The 23,216-nt window shown below is 44.1% G+C and overlaps 1 protein-coding gene across 1 annotated transcript in view; it reads right to left on the reverse strand.

The window, feature by feature from the left end:
* Positions 1-8,064: 8,064 nt before the first annotated feature.
* Positions 8,065-23,216, reverse strand: part of PPIL4 (peptidylprolyl isomerase like 4) — a 280,677-nt gene continuing 265,525 nt past the window's right edge. The window contains exon 13 of the mRNA XM_086927292.1: positions 8,065-8,979. Coding sequence (XP_086783418.1) covers positions 8,737-8,979 — 243 coding nt within the window. The 3' untranslated portion in view covers positions 8,065-8,736. The remainder of the gene's footprint in view (positions 8,980-23,216) is intronic.

Below are 23,216 nucleotides of genomic sequence, written 5' to 3' on the forward strand. Positions count from 1 at the left end.
CTCTCTGCAACGCAGCCCCCTGGCGCTTTTCCAGAGGGGGAACTAAATCCCCTTAAACACTGGGGATCCCTGGGAGCCAACAAGCCCACCAGGAACCTCCAGTATGCGCCGGGGGGCTGCGTTGCAGAGAGGTGTAAAAAGGGGTGTGGCCTCATAACCCCTCTCTGCAACGCAGCCCCCTGGTGCGTTTCCAGAGTGGGAAATACATCCCCTTAAATACTGGGGGTCCCTAGGGGCCAAGTAGCCCACCAGGAACCTCCAGTATGCGGCAGGGAGCTGCGTTGCAGAGAGATGTAATGAGGCCAGTCTTTTTTTTACACCGCTCTGCAACGCAACCCCCTGGAGCATACTGGAGGTTCCTGGTGGGCTACTTGGCCCCCAGGGACCCCCAGTATTCAAGGGAAATTACTTCCCCCTCTACAAACGCGCCTGGGGGCGTGTTTGCAGAGTGGTGTTTTTTTGTGATCGACTGGGTACCCGTACCCTACGCGCATCCCGCGATTTAAAAAAAAACACATTTTTGGGGGTTTCGAGGGTCCTTGTGGGACCTCCTAAGCAGGCCTAGGGGGTCAGGGTGTTTCGACCCGGCTCCCTTTGCGTCTTTTGCGCTCTCGTTTTTCTGTTTTAACACATCACCTCAAGCCCCGCCCCCTACCTTCACCACTGTGCAAACGCGCCTGTAGCGCGTTCCAAGTTGGGAAATTATGTCCCTTTGAATACTGGGGGTCCCTGGGGGCCAACTAGCCCACCAGGAACCTCCAGTATGCGCCAGGGGGCTGCGTTGCAGAGAGGTGTAAAAAGGGGCGTCATCAGTGATGTCACTGACCATGTCATGAATGATGTAATATGTGACATCATCAGCAGTGGATTGCGGGTGCGCGAGTTATAGTTAGTACAACTAACTAGAACGTGGGAATTTCAATGGTTTTGTAAGAGTGAAATGTCCAACTAATTATAACATGTCTGAAACCTATGTTTTTTTCAGTGAATTTCTAAGGTTTTTTAAATGCTAATTCCTAACTATAACAGGCCTCAAACCTATGGTTTTTCCAGTGAATATATATATAATATATATATATATATATATATTACCTACTGGCGGTCGCCAGTAGGTATATATAGTTAGGATTTTTTCTCTATGGAACTTTTGAAAATTCTATGTCTAATAACTTTGGCGTTTGTGGACGGAATCGGCTGAAATTTTCAGGAAAATGGCACATTTTGTTTCTGAGCAGCCCCTGAAAATTTGGGGGGTTTCGTCAAGGGGGGGGCCGAGAAAAAAGGGGGGTCCCAAAACGCGTTTTTCCCATTCATTTTTCCATAGGGCGTTTGGCCTCACTTTTAGCTCGAACGGCTGAATGGATTTGCACGAAACTTGGCAAAATTGTAGGGACTGTTAGCCCGATGTGCCTTTGCTGGGTCTCAATATATGTGCTCCAGTGGATTTTGAGAAATTAACGTTTTAAAAAACAGATATATCTGTGACAGCGTCCTGGATAGCGCACTAGTTCGCGTACTATTCGCGTAACGGAGCTTTGCAAAGCGAAGCTGATTGGCTGTCCGGTGTCTGTCAACATTCTAAACAGTCCGGAGCGGCCGCCATCTTGTCTCTCAGTAGAATCGAGAGACAAGAGGTGGAGAAAAACGAAGGGGGAAATGAAGGAAAGGGGGCAAGGTAGACACCTCCTGACCCCCTAGGATTGATGAGGGGGATATTAAAGTGCCCCGCGGGGCAAAAAAAAATAAAAAATTGCGATTTTTCGCCGTAGAGGCGCGTCCCGGTACGCGAACCGGGCAGCTAACTGGGCAGCTAACCGGCAGCGTAACGGGAGTCTGAGGAGAAGCTGATTGGCTGTCAACTTTGTAAACAGTCCGGAGCGGCCGCCATCTTGTCTCTCGGTAGGATCGAGAGAAAAGAGGTGGTGAAAAACGAAGGGGGAAATGAAGGAAAGGGGGCAGGGTAGACCCCTCCTGACCCCCTAGGACTGATGAGGGGGATATTAAAGTGCCCCGCAGGGCAAAAGGAAAAAAGAAAAAAAAAATTGCGATTTTTCGCGGTAGAGGCGCTTCCCGGTACGCCAACCGGGCAGCTAAACGGTAGCGTAACGGGAGTCCGACATCTTGTGTTTTTGGAGCGTCCGGTTTGCGTACCGGGTAGCGTTCCGGTAAGCGTAACAAGGGGAAAACCAAGAGAAATAGTAAAATAAAATTTAAAGGAATAGATTTCCACCAAACTTGGCAAAATTGTAGGGACTGTTTGTTTAATGTGCCTTTGCAAGGCCTCAAGATATGTGCACGTGTGGATTTTGTCTAATTAAGGTTAAAAAAAATATATATATATCTGTAAGCGTGCTCTGGCGCGCTTACGTTACGGGTTTTGTTTGCGCTGCAGAGACAATATGTCACGTTTATGTGACGCGTCATGAGGCGTCTCACGTGGCTACGTGATACGTCACGTAATAAAGAATATATTTTACAGCTATAGATATTAGCTTTTAAAAAACCAATGAAATTCACTGAAAAAACCATAGGTTATAGACCATATATAGTTAGGAATTTGCATTTACAAAACCTTGAAAATTCATTGAAAAAACCATTGGTTATAGACCATATATAGTTAGGGATTAGCATTTTGAAAACCTTAATTTACTTGCACAAAACCATAGAAATTTGCATAGTTAGTTGCAATAACTACATATCGCGCACCCGCAATCCACTGCTGATGGTGTCACATATTACATCATTCATGACATGGTCAGTGACATCACTGATGACATCTCAAATGACATCACTGATGACATCTCAAATGACATCACTGATGAAATCACTGATAACATCTCATTTGACATTACTGATCACATCACTGATGATATCATTCATGTGATAATACGATGAACCTCTTCAGACTCTAATATAACCTTAGATACAATCAGTGTAAACAGACACTCACAGACTGTCACTCATCCATGGAGTTACTCACACACCTAGTCAGTCATGCAAAGAATCAATCACACCTCCATTTCCTCAACTATACAGTTATACACACCTTACTTAATCAAACATATACTAACACATTTACTCTCTTATATAATCACTGATACAAGTTCACAATGATCCATACAGCCACTCACACATTCACTGGCTCTTATGCAGTTATTTATATATGTCAGCTCTTACATGTACTGTGTTTTACATATGTACTTACTTTGACATGTAGCACTGAGAAATTCAATCACTCACCAATACACTCATGGAGACAGTCAACCGCCCATACAGCTGTTTCCACATGCACTTTTGAACCCATACATCTAGTGAATCAACTGCTCACACATCTATGCACAGAGTCACACACCTCCCAGCCACCCCCACACACACACACTCACTCTCCCATACAAATACTTGGGCAAACAATCAATAACCCATATAGTTACTCATATAGCTACTGATCAACACATGCAGCAGTTTACAGAACAACAGATATAATGATGCACAAATTAAGACAGTTTAGTCACTAACCCATGCACTCAGTTAGACACATTTAATCATTCTATCATACAGTCAGTCATGCACCTACTAAATCCTTCATCCAGACACTTATACATCCACTCATTCTTCAATATGTAAGACATATTTTAACTTTACAGAAACATACAGTCACTGGAAGTTGTCATCAGTGATGCCATTTGAGATGTCATCAGTGATGTCATTTGAGATGTCATCAGTGATGTCATCAGTGATGTCATTTGAGATGTCATCAGTGATGTCATCAGTGATGTCACTGACCATGTCATGAATGATGTAATATGTGACATCATCAGCAGTGGATTGCGGGTGCGCGATATATAGTTATTGCAACTAACTATATATGCGAATTTCTATGGTTTTGTGCGAGTAAATTAAGGTTTTCAAAATGCTAATCCCTAACTATATATGGTCTATAACCAATGGTTTTTTCAGTGAATTTTCAAGGTTTTGTAAATGCAAATTCCCAACTATATATGGTCTATAACCTATGGTTTGTTCAGTGAATATATATATATATATATATATATATATATATATATATATATATATATATATATATATATATATATATATATATATATATATATATATAGTTGGTGGTTCTTGACAGAGCTCTTCTCTGGTTTCTGGTGAGGTGAGGAGAAGGTTTCTTGGCGCAGTGCCATTGTACCTGAACTCTTGGGCCCATGTGGGGACTACCTCAAGGGCAAATCATCCAAAATAGAGGGGCAGGCAAGAAGCACTGCAGCAGGAAGGCCCAGCCAGGAGAGGACAGGCATCACTCAACCTACTCTAGTCCTCTTGCTTGTCTTTTTGCACATCTGTTCCTCAAAAACGTTAATAAGAATACGTTCCAACCAGCTCCTGAGACATACAAGTACAAAGTTTTGGATATCTCTCTGATTGCAGTGACCTCCTTCATATCCACTAATTATGCTTCCAAATCAGTTATAATTGATAGACTGATTTGAGACTTCAGAATGAATTTTAGGTCCTATTGTGAAGCAGAAGAGTCATCTAAAGGAAACTCATCTGCTAAACTACTTTCTAACTTTAAGTTGCTATTTCTTCTGGAGGCCTCTAAAAGATACCTGCAATATCAGATATTATGATCATTCCTCTGCCTTTGCGACAGATATGTTTGTGAGATCGGTTTCAACTGTGCTACTCCATAAGGAACCAGAGGCCCTTACTGATCAGACTGTGGACTAAGCAATGTGTAATGGATATTGTTCTTCCACACACTATATAATTATTCACAACACACGTCTTTTTTAAATCTACTTTACTCATGTTATGAATCTCTTTTTTTGCAATTCTGCTGCTATGATTTGTATCTTTAACACATGCCTTCCTCCAGGACAGTCACAGAACCTCATGGCACAAAGGTTAGGTTTTTTAACATGCATCTCAATCCTGGCTCCCTCAGGATAGGACTACAGGCACTTCCGAAATTGCAGTCTACCACTTGAGATGTTATTTCAGTCTACAAGGCCTCTTCAGCTTCAATATCTGCACCCCAAATATTAGGCCACAACCACCAGAGGAAAGAAAACCTCTTTCTTGGATTCTTTGTCCAAGCTCACTGGGCTTTAGAGACAGGGCTTAAGACCTCAACTATTCAGCCTCGATCAGCATATGCAGTGTGTTTTTGCCGACTGAGGTTTGGCCCACTGCATTGCAGCGCCTAATTAAACCGAACTGCAGTTGGAGATGGAAAAATGTCCATGGGTAGGGTGGCGAGCCGGGGCACTGAGTAGGCGCCACTTGTAGAAATAAAAAAGACGCCAATTACTGTGGAGTAGACACCGGCATCCAGACTGTCTGGATTTGCCTGGCATGTCTGCAAATCCTCCACCAACTGTCAGGATATCAATGTCAAGTTCTTCAGAGCCTGAAAATGAAAGTTTGGGCACATCCAGGACCACAACAACAGCTATTACCCTTCTGCATCTGCAACCCTAATAAGAATACTTTCACTCGTTCCATCATCATCAATGCGGTCTGCCTGAGTGGGAGCATTCAGGACACCAGTTTCTTAAATTTCTCTGCACAAGTGCACCTCAATGTGTTTTAAGACATAAATGGAGTATCACAATTAAATATCTAAGTGCCAAAGGAAATGTTCCTGACAACATTCAATGGCTGTAGAATGTTCATCACATAGGACTAGCATGTGGTACTATATTCCTTTTCCCTACTGTGGCTTCCATGCATCTTCCCTTCTCATACACTGGGGCAAATTAGAAAACAGCCAGAAACCTGCAAGCTTAGGTGCAGGCATTACTAGTCTATAAACAGCCAACACAGTAGTTGGCAAAAATATAGGGGTCAGCAAAGGCGAAATCATACCAACAGATCCTGCAGCTGGTTATGTAGACATGGCTCTGGAACTGGTTTAAAAGGGTGTACAAAAATATGAATTCTTGATTTTTCATTTGTGATACGTAGATAGTTTCAACAGCAAAAGAAACTATTCTTCTGCAATCGTCAACATGCAACTGGCCCTCCACCTCCAAGACAACAACATCTTGAACCCGTCCCAGTCAAGATTCAGACGAAAACACAGCACTGAGACAGCGCTCATCGCCGCCACAGACGACATCAGGCGCCAACTAGACAACGGCGAAACATCAGCCCTCATCCTCCTGGACCTGTCAGCCCCCTTCGACGCGGTCTGTCAACGCACTCTAAAGACATGCCTCCTAGAAGCTGGAATCCAAGAGAAGGCTCTTGACTGGAGCACCCCCTTCCTCTCCGGCAGAACCCAGAGTGTCCGCCTCCCACCCTTCTGATCCGAAGCCACCAACATCATATGCGGCGTCCCCCAGGGCTCATCCCTCAGCCCCACGCTGTTCAACATCTACATGGCCCCCCTCACACAAGTGACCCTCCATCACGACCTCAACATAATCTCCTACGCTGACACCCAGCTCATCCTCTTCCTCACCAAGGACCCACACACCGCCAAATCCAACCTTCATGAGGGAATGAAGGCCGTCGCCGAATGGATGAGGAGCAGCGGTCTGAAGCTGAACTTGGACAAGACGGAGGTCCTCATCCTCGGACCCAACCCCTCAGCCTGGGACGACTCCTGGTGGTCGACCACAATGGGAACAGCACCAACACCCACCGACCATGCACGCAATCTAGGATTCATCCTCGACTCCTCCCTCTCCATGTCTAAGCAGGTCAACGCCGTCTCCTCCTCCTGCTACAACACTCTCCGCATGCTCCGCAGGATCTACAAGTGGATCCCGACCGAAACAAGAAGAATGGTGACACAGACCCTCGTCACTGGACTACGGCAACGCACTCTACACAGGAATCCCAGCCAAACACATACGACGACTACAACGCCTCCAAAGCACTCCACAACACCGGACCAGCCTACCTCAAAAGCAACTTCACAAAAGGAGATGATGGACTGAGTGTTTGAGCAAATCAAACACTCACCCCCAGTCAACAGATCTGGGGTTATTCTTTAGCTCACTCAGCCACCCCAGTTCAGACATGGCCATATGCAAATCAGTCTGAACCTGTGCCTCATGGGAACAGTCCAGCCTGAACTGCCAAGCCATGTCTTCCCTGGACCGGAAACAAGCATCCTGTCCAGCCCGAACTGCCAAGCCAGGTCTTCCCTGGACCGAAAACAAGCATCCTGGGACCGGTTTCGGATTCACAATCCTCAGCCAGGCTATGTTGAATCCAGTGGCCAAGTGAGCAAGGGACTCACGTCTGAGCATACCCTGCCAACTTAGGGCGAACAAAGCGATACCGCTTTGTTCGCTATAAGTTGGCAGGGTATGCTCAGACGTGAGTCCCTTGCTCACTTTGCCACTGGATTCAAGCAAGCCGGGCTGAAGACGGCTGTAATGCCAGAAACCGGTCCTCGGAAGCTTGTTTCCGGTCCAGGGAAGACATGGCTTGGCAGTTCGGGCTGGACTGTTCCCATGAGGCACATGGTCAGACTGATTTGCATATGGCCATGTCTGAACCGGGGTGGCAGAGTGGGCTAAAGAACGGTGATGGATTAAACCCAGATCTGTTGACTGGGTGTGAGTGTTTGATTGGTTCAGATGCTCCATCCATCACCACCCCCTTTTGTACAGCAGACTCAGCTTCCACACCCCCACCCGCCAGTTCTGCTCGGCCAGCCTCGCCCTCGCCGTTTTCCCCCGCATCCAACAAACGACCTCCGGCAGCAGATCCTTTTCCTACCTTGCCGCCAAGACCTGGAACACCCTCCCTACCCACATACAGCAGACCCAAGACCTACTCGCCTTCAGAAGACTCCTCAAGATCTGGGGAACACCCTCCCTACCCACATACAGCAGACCCAAGACCTACTCGCCTTCAGAAGACTCCTCAAGATCTGGCTCTTCGAGCAGTAGCAGCAACCCCCCCTCCCCTCAGCGCCTTAGGACCCTCATGGGTAAGTAGCGCGCTTTACAAGTACTCGGATTGATTGATAGTACTACAAATAAATAAATTTTTCAGTTCTTGGCATATTTGGATAAAAGCAACACTTTGCCTAACTCAGGTGAAATGTAAAAACATTTATTTGTATATTATTCAATCACAGGAAAAAATCATATTTAACAGTTTGCTTAGTACACACTCAGTTCATACTGAATTATTTTAGATGCCAAAGGGTATTTGGATCCTTGCATAATCGCTATGATTCAGCCACCTGATATTCTAGTCTGTTCTTACTGTATTGACTAAGTATAGACTTCGCAAATCATGTTAGATGAAATTAGATGTGGCCAGCTGCTCATTATAATCTGTGTCCTATCTTGTATTTCCAATAAAATAAGAAAAGTTTTTTAGCTCTTCCATTGGCCCTAACACAACTAAAAGACAAAAAAGCTTAGCAGAAAACATTTTTTAAATGTAACCACTTTTAGAGACATTAGCAAGTAACGTGTACACACTATATTGTCTGCCCTGCCCTCTTTTGTCCCCTAGTGGAAATTATGAAGTATGATGGAGATTTGGGGCCTTATTTAGAGTTTGGGAGACAGGTTAATCCGTCACAAATGTGGCGAATGCCCAGTCTGCCATATTACAAATTCATTACAGCCTGTGGCACTTGTAATATTGCACATGGGATATCTGCCACATTGGATAGACTATCCTGTCTGCCAATAAGGCCCTAAATTTCCTTCACACTCCAGGGCCCACCCTATTTGCTGGTTTCTTCCTCCTTTAATACTTCAATCGTTCTTTGTCCTTTGACTTCTTTGGACTCCTATCCCTTTTTTTGTCACGATCTCTGTCACGAGGCTCATCTCTGTGTTTATCCTTTGATTTGCTGGAACTGTAGTGATTGTCACGCTCCCGAGAACGGCTGCGACTGCGGCTTTCATGGCGGTCTTTCTTTTCGCTTCTTCGCTTCTCTCTGCAGTAGTCATCCTCATGCTTTCTATGTCGTGCGTCTTTGTCAGAGTCCTGGTTAGGAAGAAAAATGTTAAAGTGTCTGATAAGATGACTGATTGATTATTATAAGACCAGTTTGAATGTTCAGTTACACATGAAGCAATTATCAATCATGCATTAGGAGGTTGGCTCCAATATTGCTAAACTACTGCGAAATTAGTCAATAGGACCAATGTTTTAGATCAGGGGTCTCCAAACCGGTCCTGGAGGGCCGGATCCATGCCAGATTTTTAAAATTACTACATGTATCTCAATGAGGATATCCAAAAAATCTGGCAAGGATCCGGCCCTCCAGGACCGGTTTGGAGACCCCTGTTTTAGATACATCCCGTTTGCACCCAGGTTTTGATCATTTCAGGGATATATTCATAAGAATATGCACTTACAAAATGGCATCTTCTCAAGTAAAATAGCTCCATAAAAAGAAACAATCATTCATCGTGGGACCCCATATGGGCTCAGATGCTGTTAACTATGTCAAAACGGAAACACATGTACAAAATAAGACTTATGCTCCCAGTATATGTTAATGGGTTGTGACTAGGGCTATTTTGAGAATTTTAAGTATACTAAAGCATCTATTCACACCCAGGAACATTTTACTTCATTGAAGCGCTATATTAATACAACTACAAAACTATATGGGTCAAAAAGGGGTAAACCATTAGAACAAAGAGGAAATTATACTAGTTAAAGCAAGAAGAATAGATAACTTTCATTTGTTAAAACTCTTTCTGGCCGAGTACTCTGTTAAAGAATCTTCCCAAACACCATACTGGATACAGAAAACTCTTAAAGTAGCTAACCTTCGCTGGGACGACACCTTTAGGGAGCGGATGTTAAATGTCCCGTTTTATGTACACTCTCCAGTACAGAGCGTGGTCGATGAGATTGAAATGAGTGCAGGTAACAAGTGCATCTAACTTGGAAAAATAACTCAGAGAAAGTCCACTCCATTGAACAGAAAGGTTGGCCAGCAGTGAAGAATCTGTATGTAAACAGACTATCTACCAGAAAGAGTAGTACAGAAGGCAAGTTATTCTTCTAATGGATACTCCCTTCACTTTCTGGTTCAAGACATGCAGCCCCTTTCTCTCTCTGGTTTCAATCACACAGCCCCCCTTTGCTCCCTGGTTTCAGTCACACAGCCCCCCTTCGCTCCCTGGGTGCAGAGATACAGCCTCCTCTTGTGTCGCGTGCACTGCCTCCCTTTTATAAGTAGTGCTGGCAGGACAGGCCGCTTGCAATAATCATCCTTCAGAACCAGGTTGCCCGGTTCCAAATTCAGCAGCTCAGACCATGGTGTCACATCCTCTCCCCCACTGCACACCAAACTGCCCCACTGAGAGGAACTCGCACTGCCTTCAACTACAACCCAATTGTGCCAAGTTATAAACTCCTGGATGCGGCTCAATTAAAATTACACAATAGACAAGAGAAATATGCTGCCTACAAAAAAAAAGTACAAATTGTAATATCTTATCTGTAGCGTGCCCTTGCATATGCAGTGCCATGGTCTGTGCTACTGGTCTGCAGCCTGTCCTCGTATGTGCTGCGCCATGAACAGTGCTTTTTGTCTGCAGCCTGTCCGCATGTGTGCTGTGCCTTGGGCTGTACTATTGGTCTGCAGCCTGTCCTTCGTATGTGCAGTACCATGGATTCAGCTAACGGTTTCCAGTCTGCCCTCGTAGGCACAGTGTAATTTTCTTTGCAATTGGTCTGCAGCCAGTCCTCATATTTGCAGTGCCACGAAGTGCATTGTTTATCTGCTGCCTGTCCACATATGTGCTGTGCCACAGGCTGTACTATTGGTCTGCCGCCTGCCCTCATATGTGCAGTGGCATAAAGTGTGCTATTTGCCTGCAGGTTGTCCTGTTCTATGCAGTGCCTGAGGCAGTGCTGTTGGTCTTCAGCCTGCCCTCGTATATGCAGTGCCATGGAGTGGGCTATCGGTTTCCAGCCTGCCCTCATATGTGCAGTGCCATTTTCTTTGCTACTGGTCTGCAGCCTGTATGTGCAGTGCCATAAAGTGTGCTGTTTGCCTGCTGCCTGTACTCTTCCATGCAGTGCCTGAGGCTCTGCTGTTGGTTTGCTGCCTGCACTCTGGGGTGAGTGCAGTGCCATGGAGTGCGCACTGTTGTGTAAGCCATGTCCTGTCCACCTCTTACAGCACATCAATGTATCTTGATTTTCCAGCTACGTCTGAGAACAGCCACATTCTCCTTTTGTGCCGTCAAACACTCCCAAGTATCACGCAGGCACTCAGTAATTGGTCTCGACAAAGAACAATCCCAACTTTCACCACTTCGTTAATAGTTCAACCTTCTGTCCTTTAGAAGATTGGTGCTCACAGCCTCTGAACAATCTATGAGAAGCCCGCCATGCTTAACTTCTGTTCCAAGCCCATTTCAGCCCTGATCACCATGGCTGTGCAGTCTATCTTCGTTAATTGATTCGTTGTGACCAGAATCTAAACTGGGTTTTCGGAGGCTGTACCCTTACAAAGTGAAATATCATGTAGCTTTTGACCCCTTGTAAACAGTCCCTTTTTTGTAATTCAGAGACGGGCGCGCTCCTGTTTCCAGCTATTATGGCTGTACAGTTCACGTCGTGACGTATGCATGTACAGCCAATTAAATGCCATCATTTTTTTATGCCTGCTGGAAGACCTGTTTTTGGGGCCGAAATAGTAAATATTACGGCTAACGCGCTTTTCAGCCGATTTAGCGATTATTTAGTGAATCGCGAAATGCTGGAGGGTCTGTCTAGTTGCAGATTCAACATCTTAAAAATCAATACCAAAGCAAAGCCCATTCAAGGGGGTGGGTCTGAGAAGTGGTATTAGGCCAGGAACTCCTGCAGGACTGAAAACGTATAAATGCACAATTGAGAATCGATACAGTGGTGCCTGGTGAAAATATGACAGAAGCTTACATTATGGCTTGGCAGATGTCTTGGAATGACATAGCCTGAGCAGGCTGTACTTGCTGCCTTCGATCTAGTCGAATGACCTCAGAGGTCCTCAGGGTGGCTCTTTTTTTTGCCAAATACAACAATATTTGATGCAGATGACAATCTATAGCAGTATTGAACGCCTCTTTCTCCACACAGGCAAAGCTAACAAACAGATGATTATCAACATGGTATTCCCTTTCTTATCAATATAGGAGGTAAGAACATGGCATGGGTCTATCAGACCCCTTCTCATCCTCATATGGATGTGGTAGGGAGAACAATGAGGGAACTGTAATGGTTGGCTCACATGGAAACGTGACAACACTTTCAGATAAAATGATGCATGTGTCACAAATACCAGCTAGATAGAAATTTAGGTAATATACAGAAGTTAAATCGACAAGACCCTATGCTCACTCATACAATACACTGAAGTGACTGCAAGGGGAAACACATTTTCAAAGAAGTCACAACGTGCAGCTAGTGCTAACTTTCAACCGGTGGTTGCCGCTGGGGGCCAAAGGCACTTATTTTTTGGAGATCTGAACTTTTCTGCATCAGATAATTACAGAGAACACGAGTAGGAAAAAGAAACAAAGAGGAAAGACAGAGCGGTGAAATACACGAAAACCGTCACACAGGAAGAAAGCATGAACCTGCAAGAGTGTGATGAATGGACAGGGGGTGTCTGGTAGTGGAGTAAAGAGGCATGAAGGGGGTTTAAGATCACCAGCCTAGGTATTTGGAGTGCAGACGATAATTGCACCAGCTGTGGGATTCAGAGTATATCTTTGGGTACCAGCACTCTTTCTTTAACTCCTTGGACGCTCATGACGAGCTGAGCTCGTCATGATGTACACCTCCATGCACTCATGACGAGCTCAGCTTGTCATGAACAATGGGATTTTAAAAAAGTCAGCATTAACGATGAATGTCATAAGCATTCAAATTAAGAACGGAGTACAGCTATGTACCAACTCGAAAGGTGTATACTTCTGTAAATTCAAGATCACATTTAGGGGTCCCTACAGACGGAAAATGGGAGTGGGCGGATACAAATGAAAGCCCTGGTATGAAAGGCATAAAAGCAAGAGATTGGAGTAACAAGGGGTGATCAAATGAAGAAAGGGGAGGTTTGAACTTTTAACTGTGCCCATAGCAAAGTCTTGCCAGGCTAATGACAACGCAAACAAAAGACCATCAGAACATTTCACTTGAAGGGAGTTAACATGCATTTGCTCAAACCAAAATTTGAGCTCAATGGCCTGAATAAAAGGACTTGGTGGAATTAAGAGGGCAGCCAGAATGACATCTATTACTTCTGCTGCCAGAAGGTCAATTGGCTCCACTCAAACACCATGACTGAAGGTGTAGTTCAGAGTTCTCAACTTCCTGGCAACAAGGTCGGAACACACGGGCGTCATTCTAGTTAAGAAATTCTAAGGCTTTTAAAGGTCTCTATATCTGGATGGCTGCCCATTAAACTCATTATTCTTGACCTATGAAAACTGGCAGCCCCTCTTCGGACTGATTTGTACGAGTTTAATATCATGAAAGGAATAAAATATATGTATACATGTGCTATTGGATGGAAAAAACGTATATGTATTTTTAGGCTCAGCTTCTTCACTTCCTCGAAAATGTCTCAAAATTGGTTTGTATGATCCTGTTAGATTTTAAGAAGACTTGGAATCTTGTGTTTACAACTCTACTTTTTCATACATTACCTTTGGATACAGCCTTGAAAAAGTCCCAAGCAGGGACGAAACACGTCATCTTAAACCATCTATGGAGCATCTCCACCAACATCTCTATGGTCACTAGAATTGTAACCACGGTTACAACATTGTGTGATTCTTTGTATTCAGGAACAAGTGAAAATATTTTTCATCTCAACATTTGAAGAGTTGATGAAAATTATTTGAGGTGTTTTTTTTACTACAGTGCTTAATGAAGTATGAATTTAAAATACAATATTTCTTGTTTTGTTCATGCCTAGGAACTTGTTCATTTGGTTCAGATACATACATTGTGGCAACAGGTGCGGTTTAGAGTTCGGGCTGTTTTTACTTATTTTATACTGCTCTAAGGATAGTGATGTGCTGCCACAACAATAACCGGTGCTCAGTTCACACTACCTTTCTTCAGGACGCATAGGATTAGAGATAGAGTTGGAAATGCACACAGGTAGTGGAAATGTTCTCCACATACACCCCCAATGTGTACAGATTTCTTGAGTCACCTCCAGGTGCGGAAGCCTGCTTGTGGATAGCAAGACAATACCTGCTAAGTTACTCTGCCTGATGTTGAGGGACCCTGCCACTCGATTCGCTGATTCAGTCTTAGCAATAAATTCATGGAGTGCTATCCAGCACTACAGCCTCAACGCCTCCAGAAAGAAAACTTGAAGACCCACATCACACTGCTTGTTGCAGAAAGCTCATCTTCAACAAATAGTCGTCAAGGTACAGAAGCACATGTATAGCCAACCTGGGGATATGGGCCACAACCAACATGAATTTTGTAAAGTCCCAAGGGGGAATGTAAGACGAAATGATAAAACAATCAACTGAAAGTGAGTGGATTCCACACCAAACACAAATAAGTCCAGTAGAACTGCAGGATCCATATATAAAAGTATGTGTCATCGAAATCCAGGGACATCATCCAAGCCTCAAGCTCCAAGGCCTGCAGGATTTGAGTGAGCCATCATTTTGAACTTTTCCATTCAAGGAAAGATGTAAAACCTCTGAGGTCTAAAATCCGCCACTGCAATTCGACCGCAGCATTTCTAAGAATTAAGGACGTGGTGGCCTATGAACCTTATCTGGATTTGATCACCATGCTAGTTGATAGGGCTCTTTACTTTAAGTTTAGAGTAGGCACTCTATCGAGATGGAAATCGCCAGTGCAGTTATCGCCCTTTTGTGCCCTCTGCCCTACAAGGCCTGAGACGGTGGCGCATATCCTCTTTGAGTGCCCGGACTATACTCGTCCAAGGCGGTGCTGGCTTAAACCCCTATTCAGACGCTTAGGGACACGCCAACACTTGGTGGTGCTACGCATTTTGTTAACTGACACTTCCCCTCCCATAGTTTGTGGTGTCTCCAAATTTTTTAAATGGTCATGGTTGATTCGCAGAAATAGACTGTATCTCTATTTAATCCAGTTTTAGTTAATTTATTGCATGTATAAATGGCATTTTTACTTGTTCTTAATCTTTGACACATTTGTATTGTCGATCTGCAGCTTTTATATGCATGTAATGCTTTCAAGATATAATTGCATATCGAAATAAAGCTTTCAACCAACCAGTAAAACCTTTGAGGTCTAAAATCAGCCAAAGGTCTCCAACCTTGTTAGTGACAAAGAGGAAACAGAAGTAACAATCAAGCCCACATTCTACCTTGGGCACGATCTTTATTGCACCTCTAGTGAGCGGCCCCTACAATAGTCCATAAACCTCTGATACTGCAGGTGGAACCAACACATTGAGAAGGATGGAACCACTGAGTGCATAGTCTGCTTTGTTGCCAAAAGGGCAGTCCTCCATGTCCTAGCCTTCAAAGAAGGATACAGCGTGTCTCCAAAAAACATATTATGCACCACCAGGTGTGTTGGTTAATAGAACTAGTATCCACATCTGCGGAGTCCTTGAATGCAAGCTACAGGGTCGAATCTGCATTGCCACATCCTGGCTATCCTTTTCACAGACTGTTCAGGATGCATGCAGGTCCTCGGACAATGGCAAAGGTTCACACAACATCTCCCAAAGGATGTGACAATAGAGTGCCAAGAGAGCAGAAGTATTTAAAGAATGCAGTGATAATCTGACTTTAGAGAAACGAAAAGTTACCTATTTGTAGTCCTGCATCATAAGAATCTACAATGAATGCATACGAAATAGATAATTTCACACTGAATGCATGGGACCAGGAGAATTTGTCATGGATAAATTGCCAATTGAAATGCCACACAAGGTATTAGTATATCTCTCTTTTTGCATTGCATTGTTGCCATTGCAAAACTGCTATGCAAGAAAATGTGGGAAAGTGTGGGAAAAAAATGAAAAAATACAGCCTATCAGGCCATAATTGAAAGATGAGACAAAGCGTCCTATCTCTAAGATTCTCGAAGCTTCTGTAGCAAGCTGACTTTTTATGTAGTAGTGCCAATGTAAGGAAACAACAACAAAAAAGTCCACACAACACTTATATGGTTTACAGGGCTTATTTTAACAATCACAAGTGCCCTATTTGCAGTAGTGTGGTTGAGCAGTTTAGGCTTATCAGAGGGGAGTGTGAAGCATTTTTTACACACATAGAATCAATAAATGATGCGCACACTGAAAAAGGAATCAGAGACCAATTTATAAACATATCACACATTCTTATATACATTTAGACACCAAGTTCTTTAGAGTAACTTTCATACATTCAGATATATTGATTTTACGAGTTAATATCAAAAATAGTACCCAAAGGGGGCCTCAGGTTGTGTGGACCACTAGTTCCAGGGGACAGAGTCGGGAGTCACAGGCCCTGCTGTGGAGCTCAGGGGCATAAGGTCTTAGCAGACTGGCCACTGGAGGTCGAGGCACTGACGGTACCCAGTTCGTTCTTCTGAGGCAAGAAAAACAAGACAGCAGTGCCATTCTGGTTGTGAATGTCATCGGTCCCGAAATCCTTCTTCGTGCAGGAAGATTTTCCATGGCGGAGGTGTCCGGGCTGGATATAAACAAGGTTTGGCTGGTGCAGGTGCTTCGGTACTCAGGATTTCGGTACAGGTGCTTCGGTACTCAGGATTTCAGTGCAGGGGAGCTCCTGAAGGGTCTAGCATCTTGAAACTCAGCAAAGAGACATGGCTGACCTCCCAGAGCCGTGAAGACCTTTCCCTGATGTGATGCTCCCTCGGTGGGCCCGATGGCCAGCAACACTGTGTACCAGGCAGATGTGGTTTGTGCCTGCAGATGCAGGGGGATGGCTCCTCCACCCAATGGAGATGCTAGATAGTTGTGAAACTGCTGTGCAGTCCTCCAAATGTTGGGTAAGATGCACAGCTGCAGGACGAGCCAGGCCTTTGCAATTGTAAAGGCACAAGCAATCATGTAGGGTTTGGCACCAAGTTTGGCGCAAGTCCTAAGTTCTCGCAGGTTTGGCTCTTATTTGTCCTTCTTTTGTTCCCAGGTAGTGAAATATATCCGCCTGGTTTTGGGGTGATCCTAAATACTCAATGTAGGGGGAGCTGGGGGAATACAAGGTGGAAGTCAACGAGCAACCGACCCCTGGGGCGACTACTCCCCTAAATGACCCCTTCCTGTGAGTAGTGGTCATAACCCTGACCCAGAATTCTCTAATTTCACCAAAAGCAAGATGGTGAAACACTTCTCGGACTATCCACTTAACCACTTCAGGTGGCCCACCTTAGGGGGGGGGTCCTTTCCTGCAAGTGCAACACCTCTTCTGAATATCAAAATTCCCACCTGCTCCGGTGCCGCAGGGGGCCCAGGGGTGGCATTCCCCAGGCCTAGGAGGAAGCTGGGTTCTCATATCAAAGACAGCAGAGGCTTTGAAGCCTCTGGCCTTGATATGCTAAATCAATAGCCACCCTGCTGGAGGAGATAACATCTTCTGCTGAAACCCGTCTGTGGTGGCAGGCTGGAAGATACCAGTCAACCAACACACAAAGTGACTAGTAGGCTTACTGGGTCCCCTCTAGGGTGCCCTCTGGGTACAGGTCATAACAAATCTGATACTGGCATCAGTACAGGTTTATCAAGACAAGGTGTTTGATACCAAACACCATTATGTTCCATATAGCCATCATGTACCTGGGTAACTCGTAATGACCAGTGCCTAGTACATGTCCTCAAAGATGGCTTGCTGCACAATTGCAACGCTTAGTAATGAAATGAGTCATCACAGGGGCAGTGTACTTGGGCACTGCACAGAGGAAATGGGCAATGTTGTGTTTTCAGAATGGTTTGCACCATCTCACGTATACTGCAATGGCAGCCTGTGTGTAATTTCAGTGTGGCTACCTTTGGGTCGCACAATACATGCTGCAGCCCTTGGCGACCCTCTTTGGTACCCATGACATGGGTACCAGGGGCACCATTTACCACGGACTTACAAGGGTGCTAAAGTCCTTGTCAACTGGGTTTCAATTGAGCACCTGTATAGTTTTTAGGGAATGAGCATTGGCACTGGGGCTAACTTGCAGGAACCAATTAAAAGTTAGTACCAGCAAAACGTGGGGGCGACCAGGTCTAAAAGAGGCACTTTATTACATATTCCCCCAAGAAGGATGCACTCCGCTTGCAGCTGCCTCACAGATCCAGTTTTTGTTTATGGTAACATCAGTGAAAGAGATAATTTTGTCTCTGATTTACAATGCCCAACCATTGACAGCCAGGGAGCCAGGTGGGTAGTTTAGGATTTCAACAAAGATTCACGAATAGCACAACAAGTAACCTTTTCTTCTGTATCAAAGGATAAACATAGTAATAAAATAGAGTAGCAAGCTAATATTTAATTTTTTTAAATCAACCCAAAGGCGGCTGTTGGGAAGCAGAAAAAATAGAAATAAGCTTTACATGTACAGAAAGCAATTTGAAACAAAGAGATTCCCTTTTAATAGATATCTCACGAGTTCTTGTTCATCTTAGAATCTGCTTGAGAGTCTGAACCTACATAATAACGCCTCATGAATGTGTGCCAAATCCAACCTCTCATTGATCCATTTTCTCTGGAAGAGAGGGCCTTAGGCTTTCCTGGCAGTGGTTTGTTTATTAGCCGGCAGCATAATGTAATCCAGGACACTATTCATTAAGCAATAATTTGACTCTTCTACTGTCTAATGAATGGAGGATATGTTCTGCAGCTGAGAAAGGAATAGGAAAGAATGTAGGCAGATTCATTCTTTGGTTAAGATGAAAGTGAGAACCGAATTTTGGAAGAATTTTAGGATGAGTTCTTTCCACCCGATGAAAGTGGAAACAAATGTAGCGTTCTATTGCCAATAAAGCTTGCAATTCACTCACTTTTACAGCAGAGGTGCTGGCTTCTAGGAAAACTGTGTTCCAGGAGGGATGCCGCAGAGTAGCCTTTTGTACTGACCCAAAAGGAGAGTCCATCAATTTTGACAGGTTCAACTCCAATGGTGGAGAAATTATCTACCTGGAGGGAACACTATGTCCTTCCAGAATGTCTTTAAAGACTGGAAATTTTAAAAATTATTGAGGTTTTGGAGATTTTCTGTAGAATATAATGAGGGCCAGATGAACCTTTCTTGATGCAGGTCATTGCTTGGCTTCGGCTAAATTAAGCAAGAAGGAAAATATTCCTTCTGACAGGTGACTGGATTGTGCCCTTTTTTCATGGCACCAAAACCAGAATATTTTCAATTTCATATATTAACATAATTTTCTGAAGTGATCTTAAGCATCAATATTTCTGTACAGGACAGTGGAAGATCCAAATGTCCATACTATTTGACTTCAAGGAGCCATGCAGCCAAAATCAATTATGTTAAAACTGAGTATAGTATTTTCTCCTGAAGCTTGTCAACAGATCTGGATGGTACAGGAGTCGCCTGTGTGTTTCCATGGACATTTGGAAGGCATCAGGATACCAACACTGCCTCAGCCAATCTGGTGCTATCATAATTTTTGTTAGATATCTATGCAGTTTCAGAAGTACAGGAAATCGACTGTAAAGCAAAGGCCTCAATCACCTGAAGAAAATGGCCTTCCCTATATGCCCCAGTTTTTGCGCCTGGACATGAAGTCTCTCCATATTTTTTTTTTTTTTTTGCCATTGTGAGGTTCTCCATAGAAGGAGTTCCCTATTCTTCAAAGATGTCGTTTAGGACTTTGAGAGCCAGTTGGAGTGCTCAGTGTTCCAGATATTATTTATATTATAAAGTTCCTTTGAGTGCCCACTGCTGCATGTACCATCAAGTACTGTAAATAACCTCCCAATCCTGAAAGGGAAGCATTCGTCACTATGCTTGTGATTGGAGCTCTTTACAAAAAAACAAAATACTACCATGAGCATCTTGCACCACCAAGCTCAGGTTTGTTTTGCTACAGTGATCCCAATTGTTGTTCTTCAGACTTTAGGCATTGCTGCATGGGTCTCCTGTGAGCCTAGAATATAGACTACTCGCTGCCGCCCTCTTGGGTTGGAGGTTTTCTCCATCAAGTGACATTTTCTTAGATAAATTATACTCAATCAGAAAAAAACACTTTTCTTTTTGTCAAGCACTGACTCCAAACAAGACAGCCTCGGCAACAGTCTGTCTGAAGATCGGTTTTTGAAGGTGGGTCTAAAGACCTACACTGAGAAGCAGTTTTAGAGTGGTCACAAAATCTTCCTTCACTTTTTCATATCAGCTTTAAAAACTAGTTGTCCAGGTAATGGTAGATAAAAATGTCCTATCATAGGTGGGCGGCTACTACTGCCATATATTTTGAGAATGTGCAGGGATAAGACTGTGTACTGACAATGGTTGTTTCCTATTATAAATCTGAGACGTTATCTGTGGGGCTTTGCTATTGGAAAGTGGAAATATGCATATGTGCTGCAGACATGGATAAACCAGATGTAAGGCAAACATCAAACTTTTTTCTTCTTGATGAATTTGCTTGTGAACCCTAGGACTAATATAGGTCTGTATCCTTCTTTTGGGCCCTTTTTCTGCTCCAGGAAATACTTGGAGTAAACACCTGAGCCATGTTGAGCCAGAGAAATTGTCTCAATCACCTCTTTTTTTTATAGGATTGATGTTTCTTTTTTGAGGATGGGTATCTGGTGCTTCAATGCAGTGGAACTGTCTTGAAACATAGAAATTGTCCATGAGCTACAATATTTACCACCCATTTTTTTCTTGAAATTGAAGACAACTCTGCTAGATGCAAGGATGCTGCTCTCTCCACTGAAGTGGGAAACAGACAGGGTAAAAGATAATGACTGTCTATTAGCAGGAGTGCTTCCTCTGTGGGTGAGAGGCTTTGTTAATGAGGATTTTGATGACCTTCTCTGGTAGGTGTATTTCTGAACTTGTGAGCATTGTTGTTGCTGAGGTTGAAAAGGCTAGCAAGGCGAATGAACCCTGTAAATTGATAATACCTCCTATGTTTGCCCTGAACTGCTGTTCGAAGAACTTTTTTCATTCTTCAAGGTCAACAGTCTTCAAAATCTTTGCCTTGTTCTTAAATTTTTACATTTCCTCCTATATGTGTTCCGCCAACAAAGCGGAACCTGAAAAGAGGAGGGCATGATTTTTAGTTGTACTGCTGGCTTTAACGAGATCAGGAGAAGCCAGGAAGAACCCTCACCCACCAAACTAGTTGGTGTCATGCTTCATCATTGGGTTCCCACTTACGACACTGAATGCCTCTGAGGTTTGCTATGTTGTCTGATTACGGAGGAGCGGATTTATTCGTGTGACGTGGTGAATTTGTGAGTGAATTTTAAAACTACCTCCAGGATATCCGCCCTTTGGGAAAATATTTTTACTGTGGATTCCTTGGGTAGGGTTAAAAACAATGATAGTGGATTTGTGGTGAGAAATGAGTGATCTCTCCCATCCTAGTGTAGGGTCAATAGCCAAATAGGAGTGCTGGTTTGAATCACATTAGCTTTCCTCAGGAATGAAATGCTATGGAATGCGCACACGTTAAGGTGTGCGTATGTAGGGTGGGACCATTTTTAACTTACGATTTTCATCCAACTTCTTTATGAATTTTAGTTGCTCGTGATTAGGGCAACATGGGTCCGGAGGTGGGCAGTGCCTATAATAACCCTTTCCTTAAGGCAGACCGGCCGCCATAGTACCTACTACTGTCCTGCTCCGGATAGAGATGTTTAGTCACTCACCTGGATAGGACCAAGTGAAAGGTCATGTTAGTCTTTTCTTTGCAGCAGGAATAAAACACATGGTTTAAAAAACAAGGGGCTAGATGTACAAACCTTTTTTGAAGTCGCAAACAGCCGGATTCAAAGAATCCTTTTTCGTGATTCGGTAACCTACTACCGAATTGCAAACTGGATTTGCCGTTCAGTATTAAGAAGGGCATTGTAAGGGCAGACCTTCCTAATGCCGATTCGCATTGGTATATTTGAATGTTTCATTAAAGATCATTCCTTTTCTGTGGCCCCCTTTCCCATTGTATTATCCGGGGACCTTTCCCCACGTGATTCAGTAATTTCTGTAAGGAAGCCCTGGGCTTTAATCTCAGAGAAAAACATCCTGACCTTCCCTCTGTAAATAACCTTAAGGCGAGCGGGAAAGAGCAGAAAGGCTTCACAATCCAAGGCTTGAAAGGGATTGATCATCTGACAAAGCCTCCATCTCTGCTCGACAGTTGTGTGGCAAAAATCTGGTTGAGCGTAGAAAGTATGTCCCTCATACGATGTTTTAGAGTCAGGTCTGGCGCGGTCTACGATTGCCTGCCTAAGCAAAAAATTACTGGCAAAAATCAGTATAGCTCTGGGTCGCCTTTCTTGATTATTTGGCTGTATTCTCTGCACCATTGGGAAGCAATGTGCTCGTTGTATTTCTGTCTCCCAATTCCAATGGGCCAGATCTGGAAAGGAGCCCTTTAGTAACTTCACCACGAAAAGCAGAATATTATCCCCCTTCCACGTTCTCCTCTAGACCAAGAAGACGAACATTGTTGCGCCGCTGCCGGTTCTCAAAATCCTCGAGCTTCCAATCTATGTCGCATGAATGTTTCTCTTGGAAAGCCTTAAAGATCTGTAATTTTTGCGACTGTTCGTTCTTCTACATGAGTGATGCGATCAGACATATCAGAGCAGAGCTTATTTGTTTTCCTTATGGTACCCTGAAGTTTCTTAGTCACCAATTGTGACCTCTTGCTTTCCTGCCTAGCCTCCCACTGCATCTGTTTGAGTTCCAGTGTTGGCACAAGAGGGGTGCTTCCCATCCTGTTGGATCCACCCCAACCTGCAACCTCCGACTCAGGGCCATTAGTGGTACAGGCAGACAATGTTGACGCTGAATAGTCCCACTCCAGTCGCCTGCTCGGTGAGTCCGACGATCTGCCCTTGGTCCTAGCCTGCCGTCTTGAGGTCACTACCTGGCTGTTATGTCTCTTCTGCGTGGCTGGGGATTCTTCTCCTGATTCATCTCCTGATATACTCTCCTGTGTTGTTTCAATTTCGCTAGACTGCGTAGTATCCGCTTCTCCATTTACTGAAAAAATGTATCCGCATCTGGGGAGAGCAGGGGGGCACTCGCCCACATCGAAATCTCCCCAATATCCTCCT

This window comes from Lissotriton vulgaris, chromosome 6, assembly GCF_964263255.1.
Source record: "Lissotriton vulgaris chromosome 6, aLisVul1.2, whole genome shotgun sequence".
Taxonomy (NCBI): Eukaryota; Metazoa; Chordata; class Amphibia; order Caudata; family Salamandridae; genus Lissotriton; species Lissotriton vulgaris.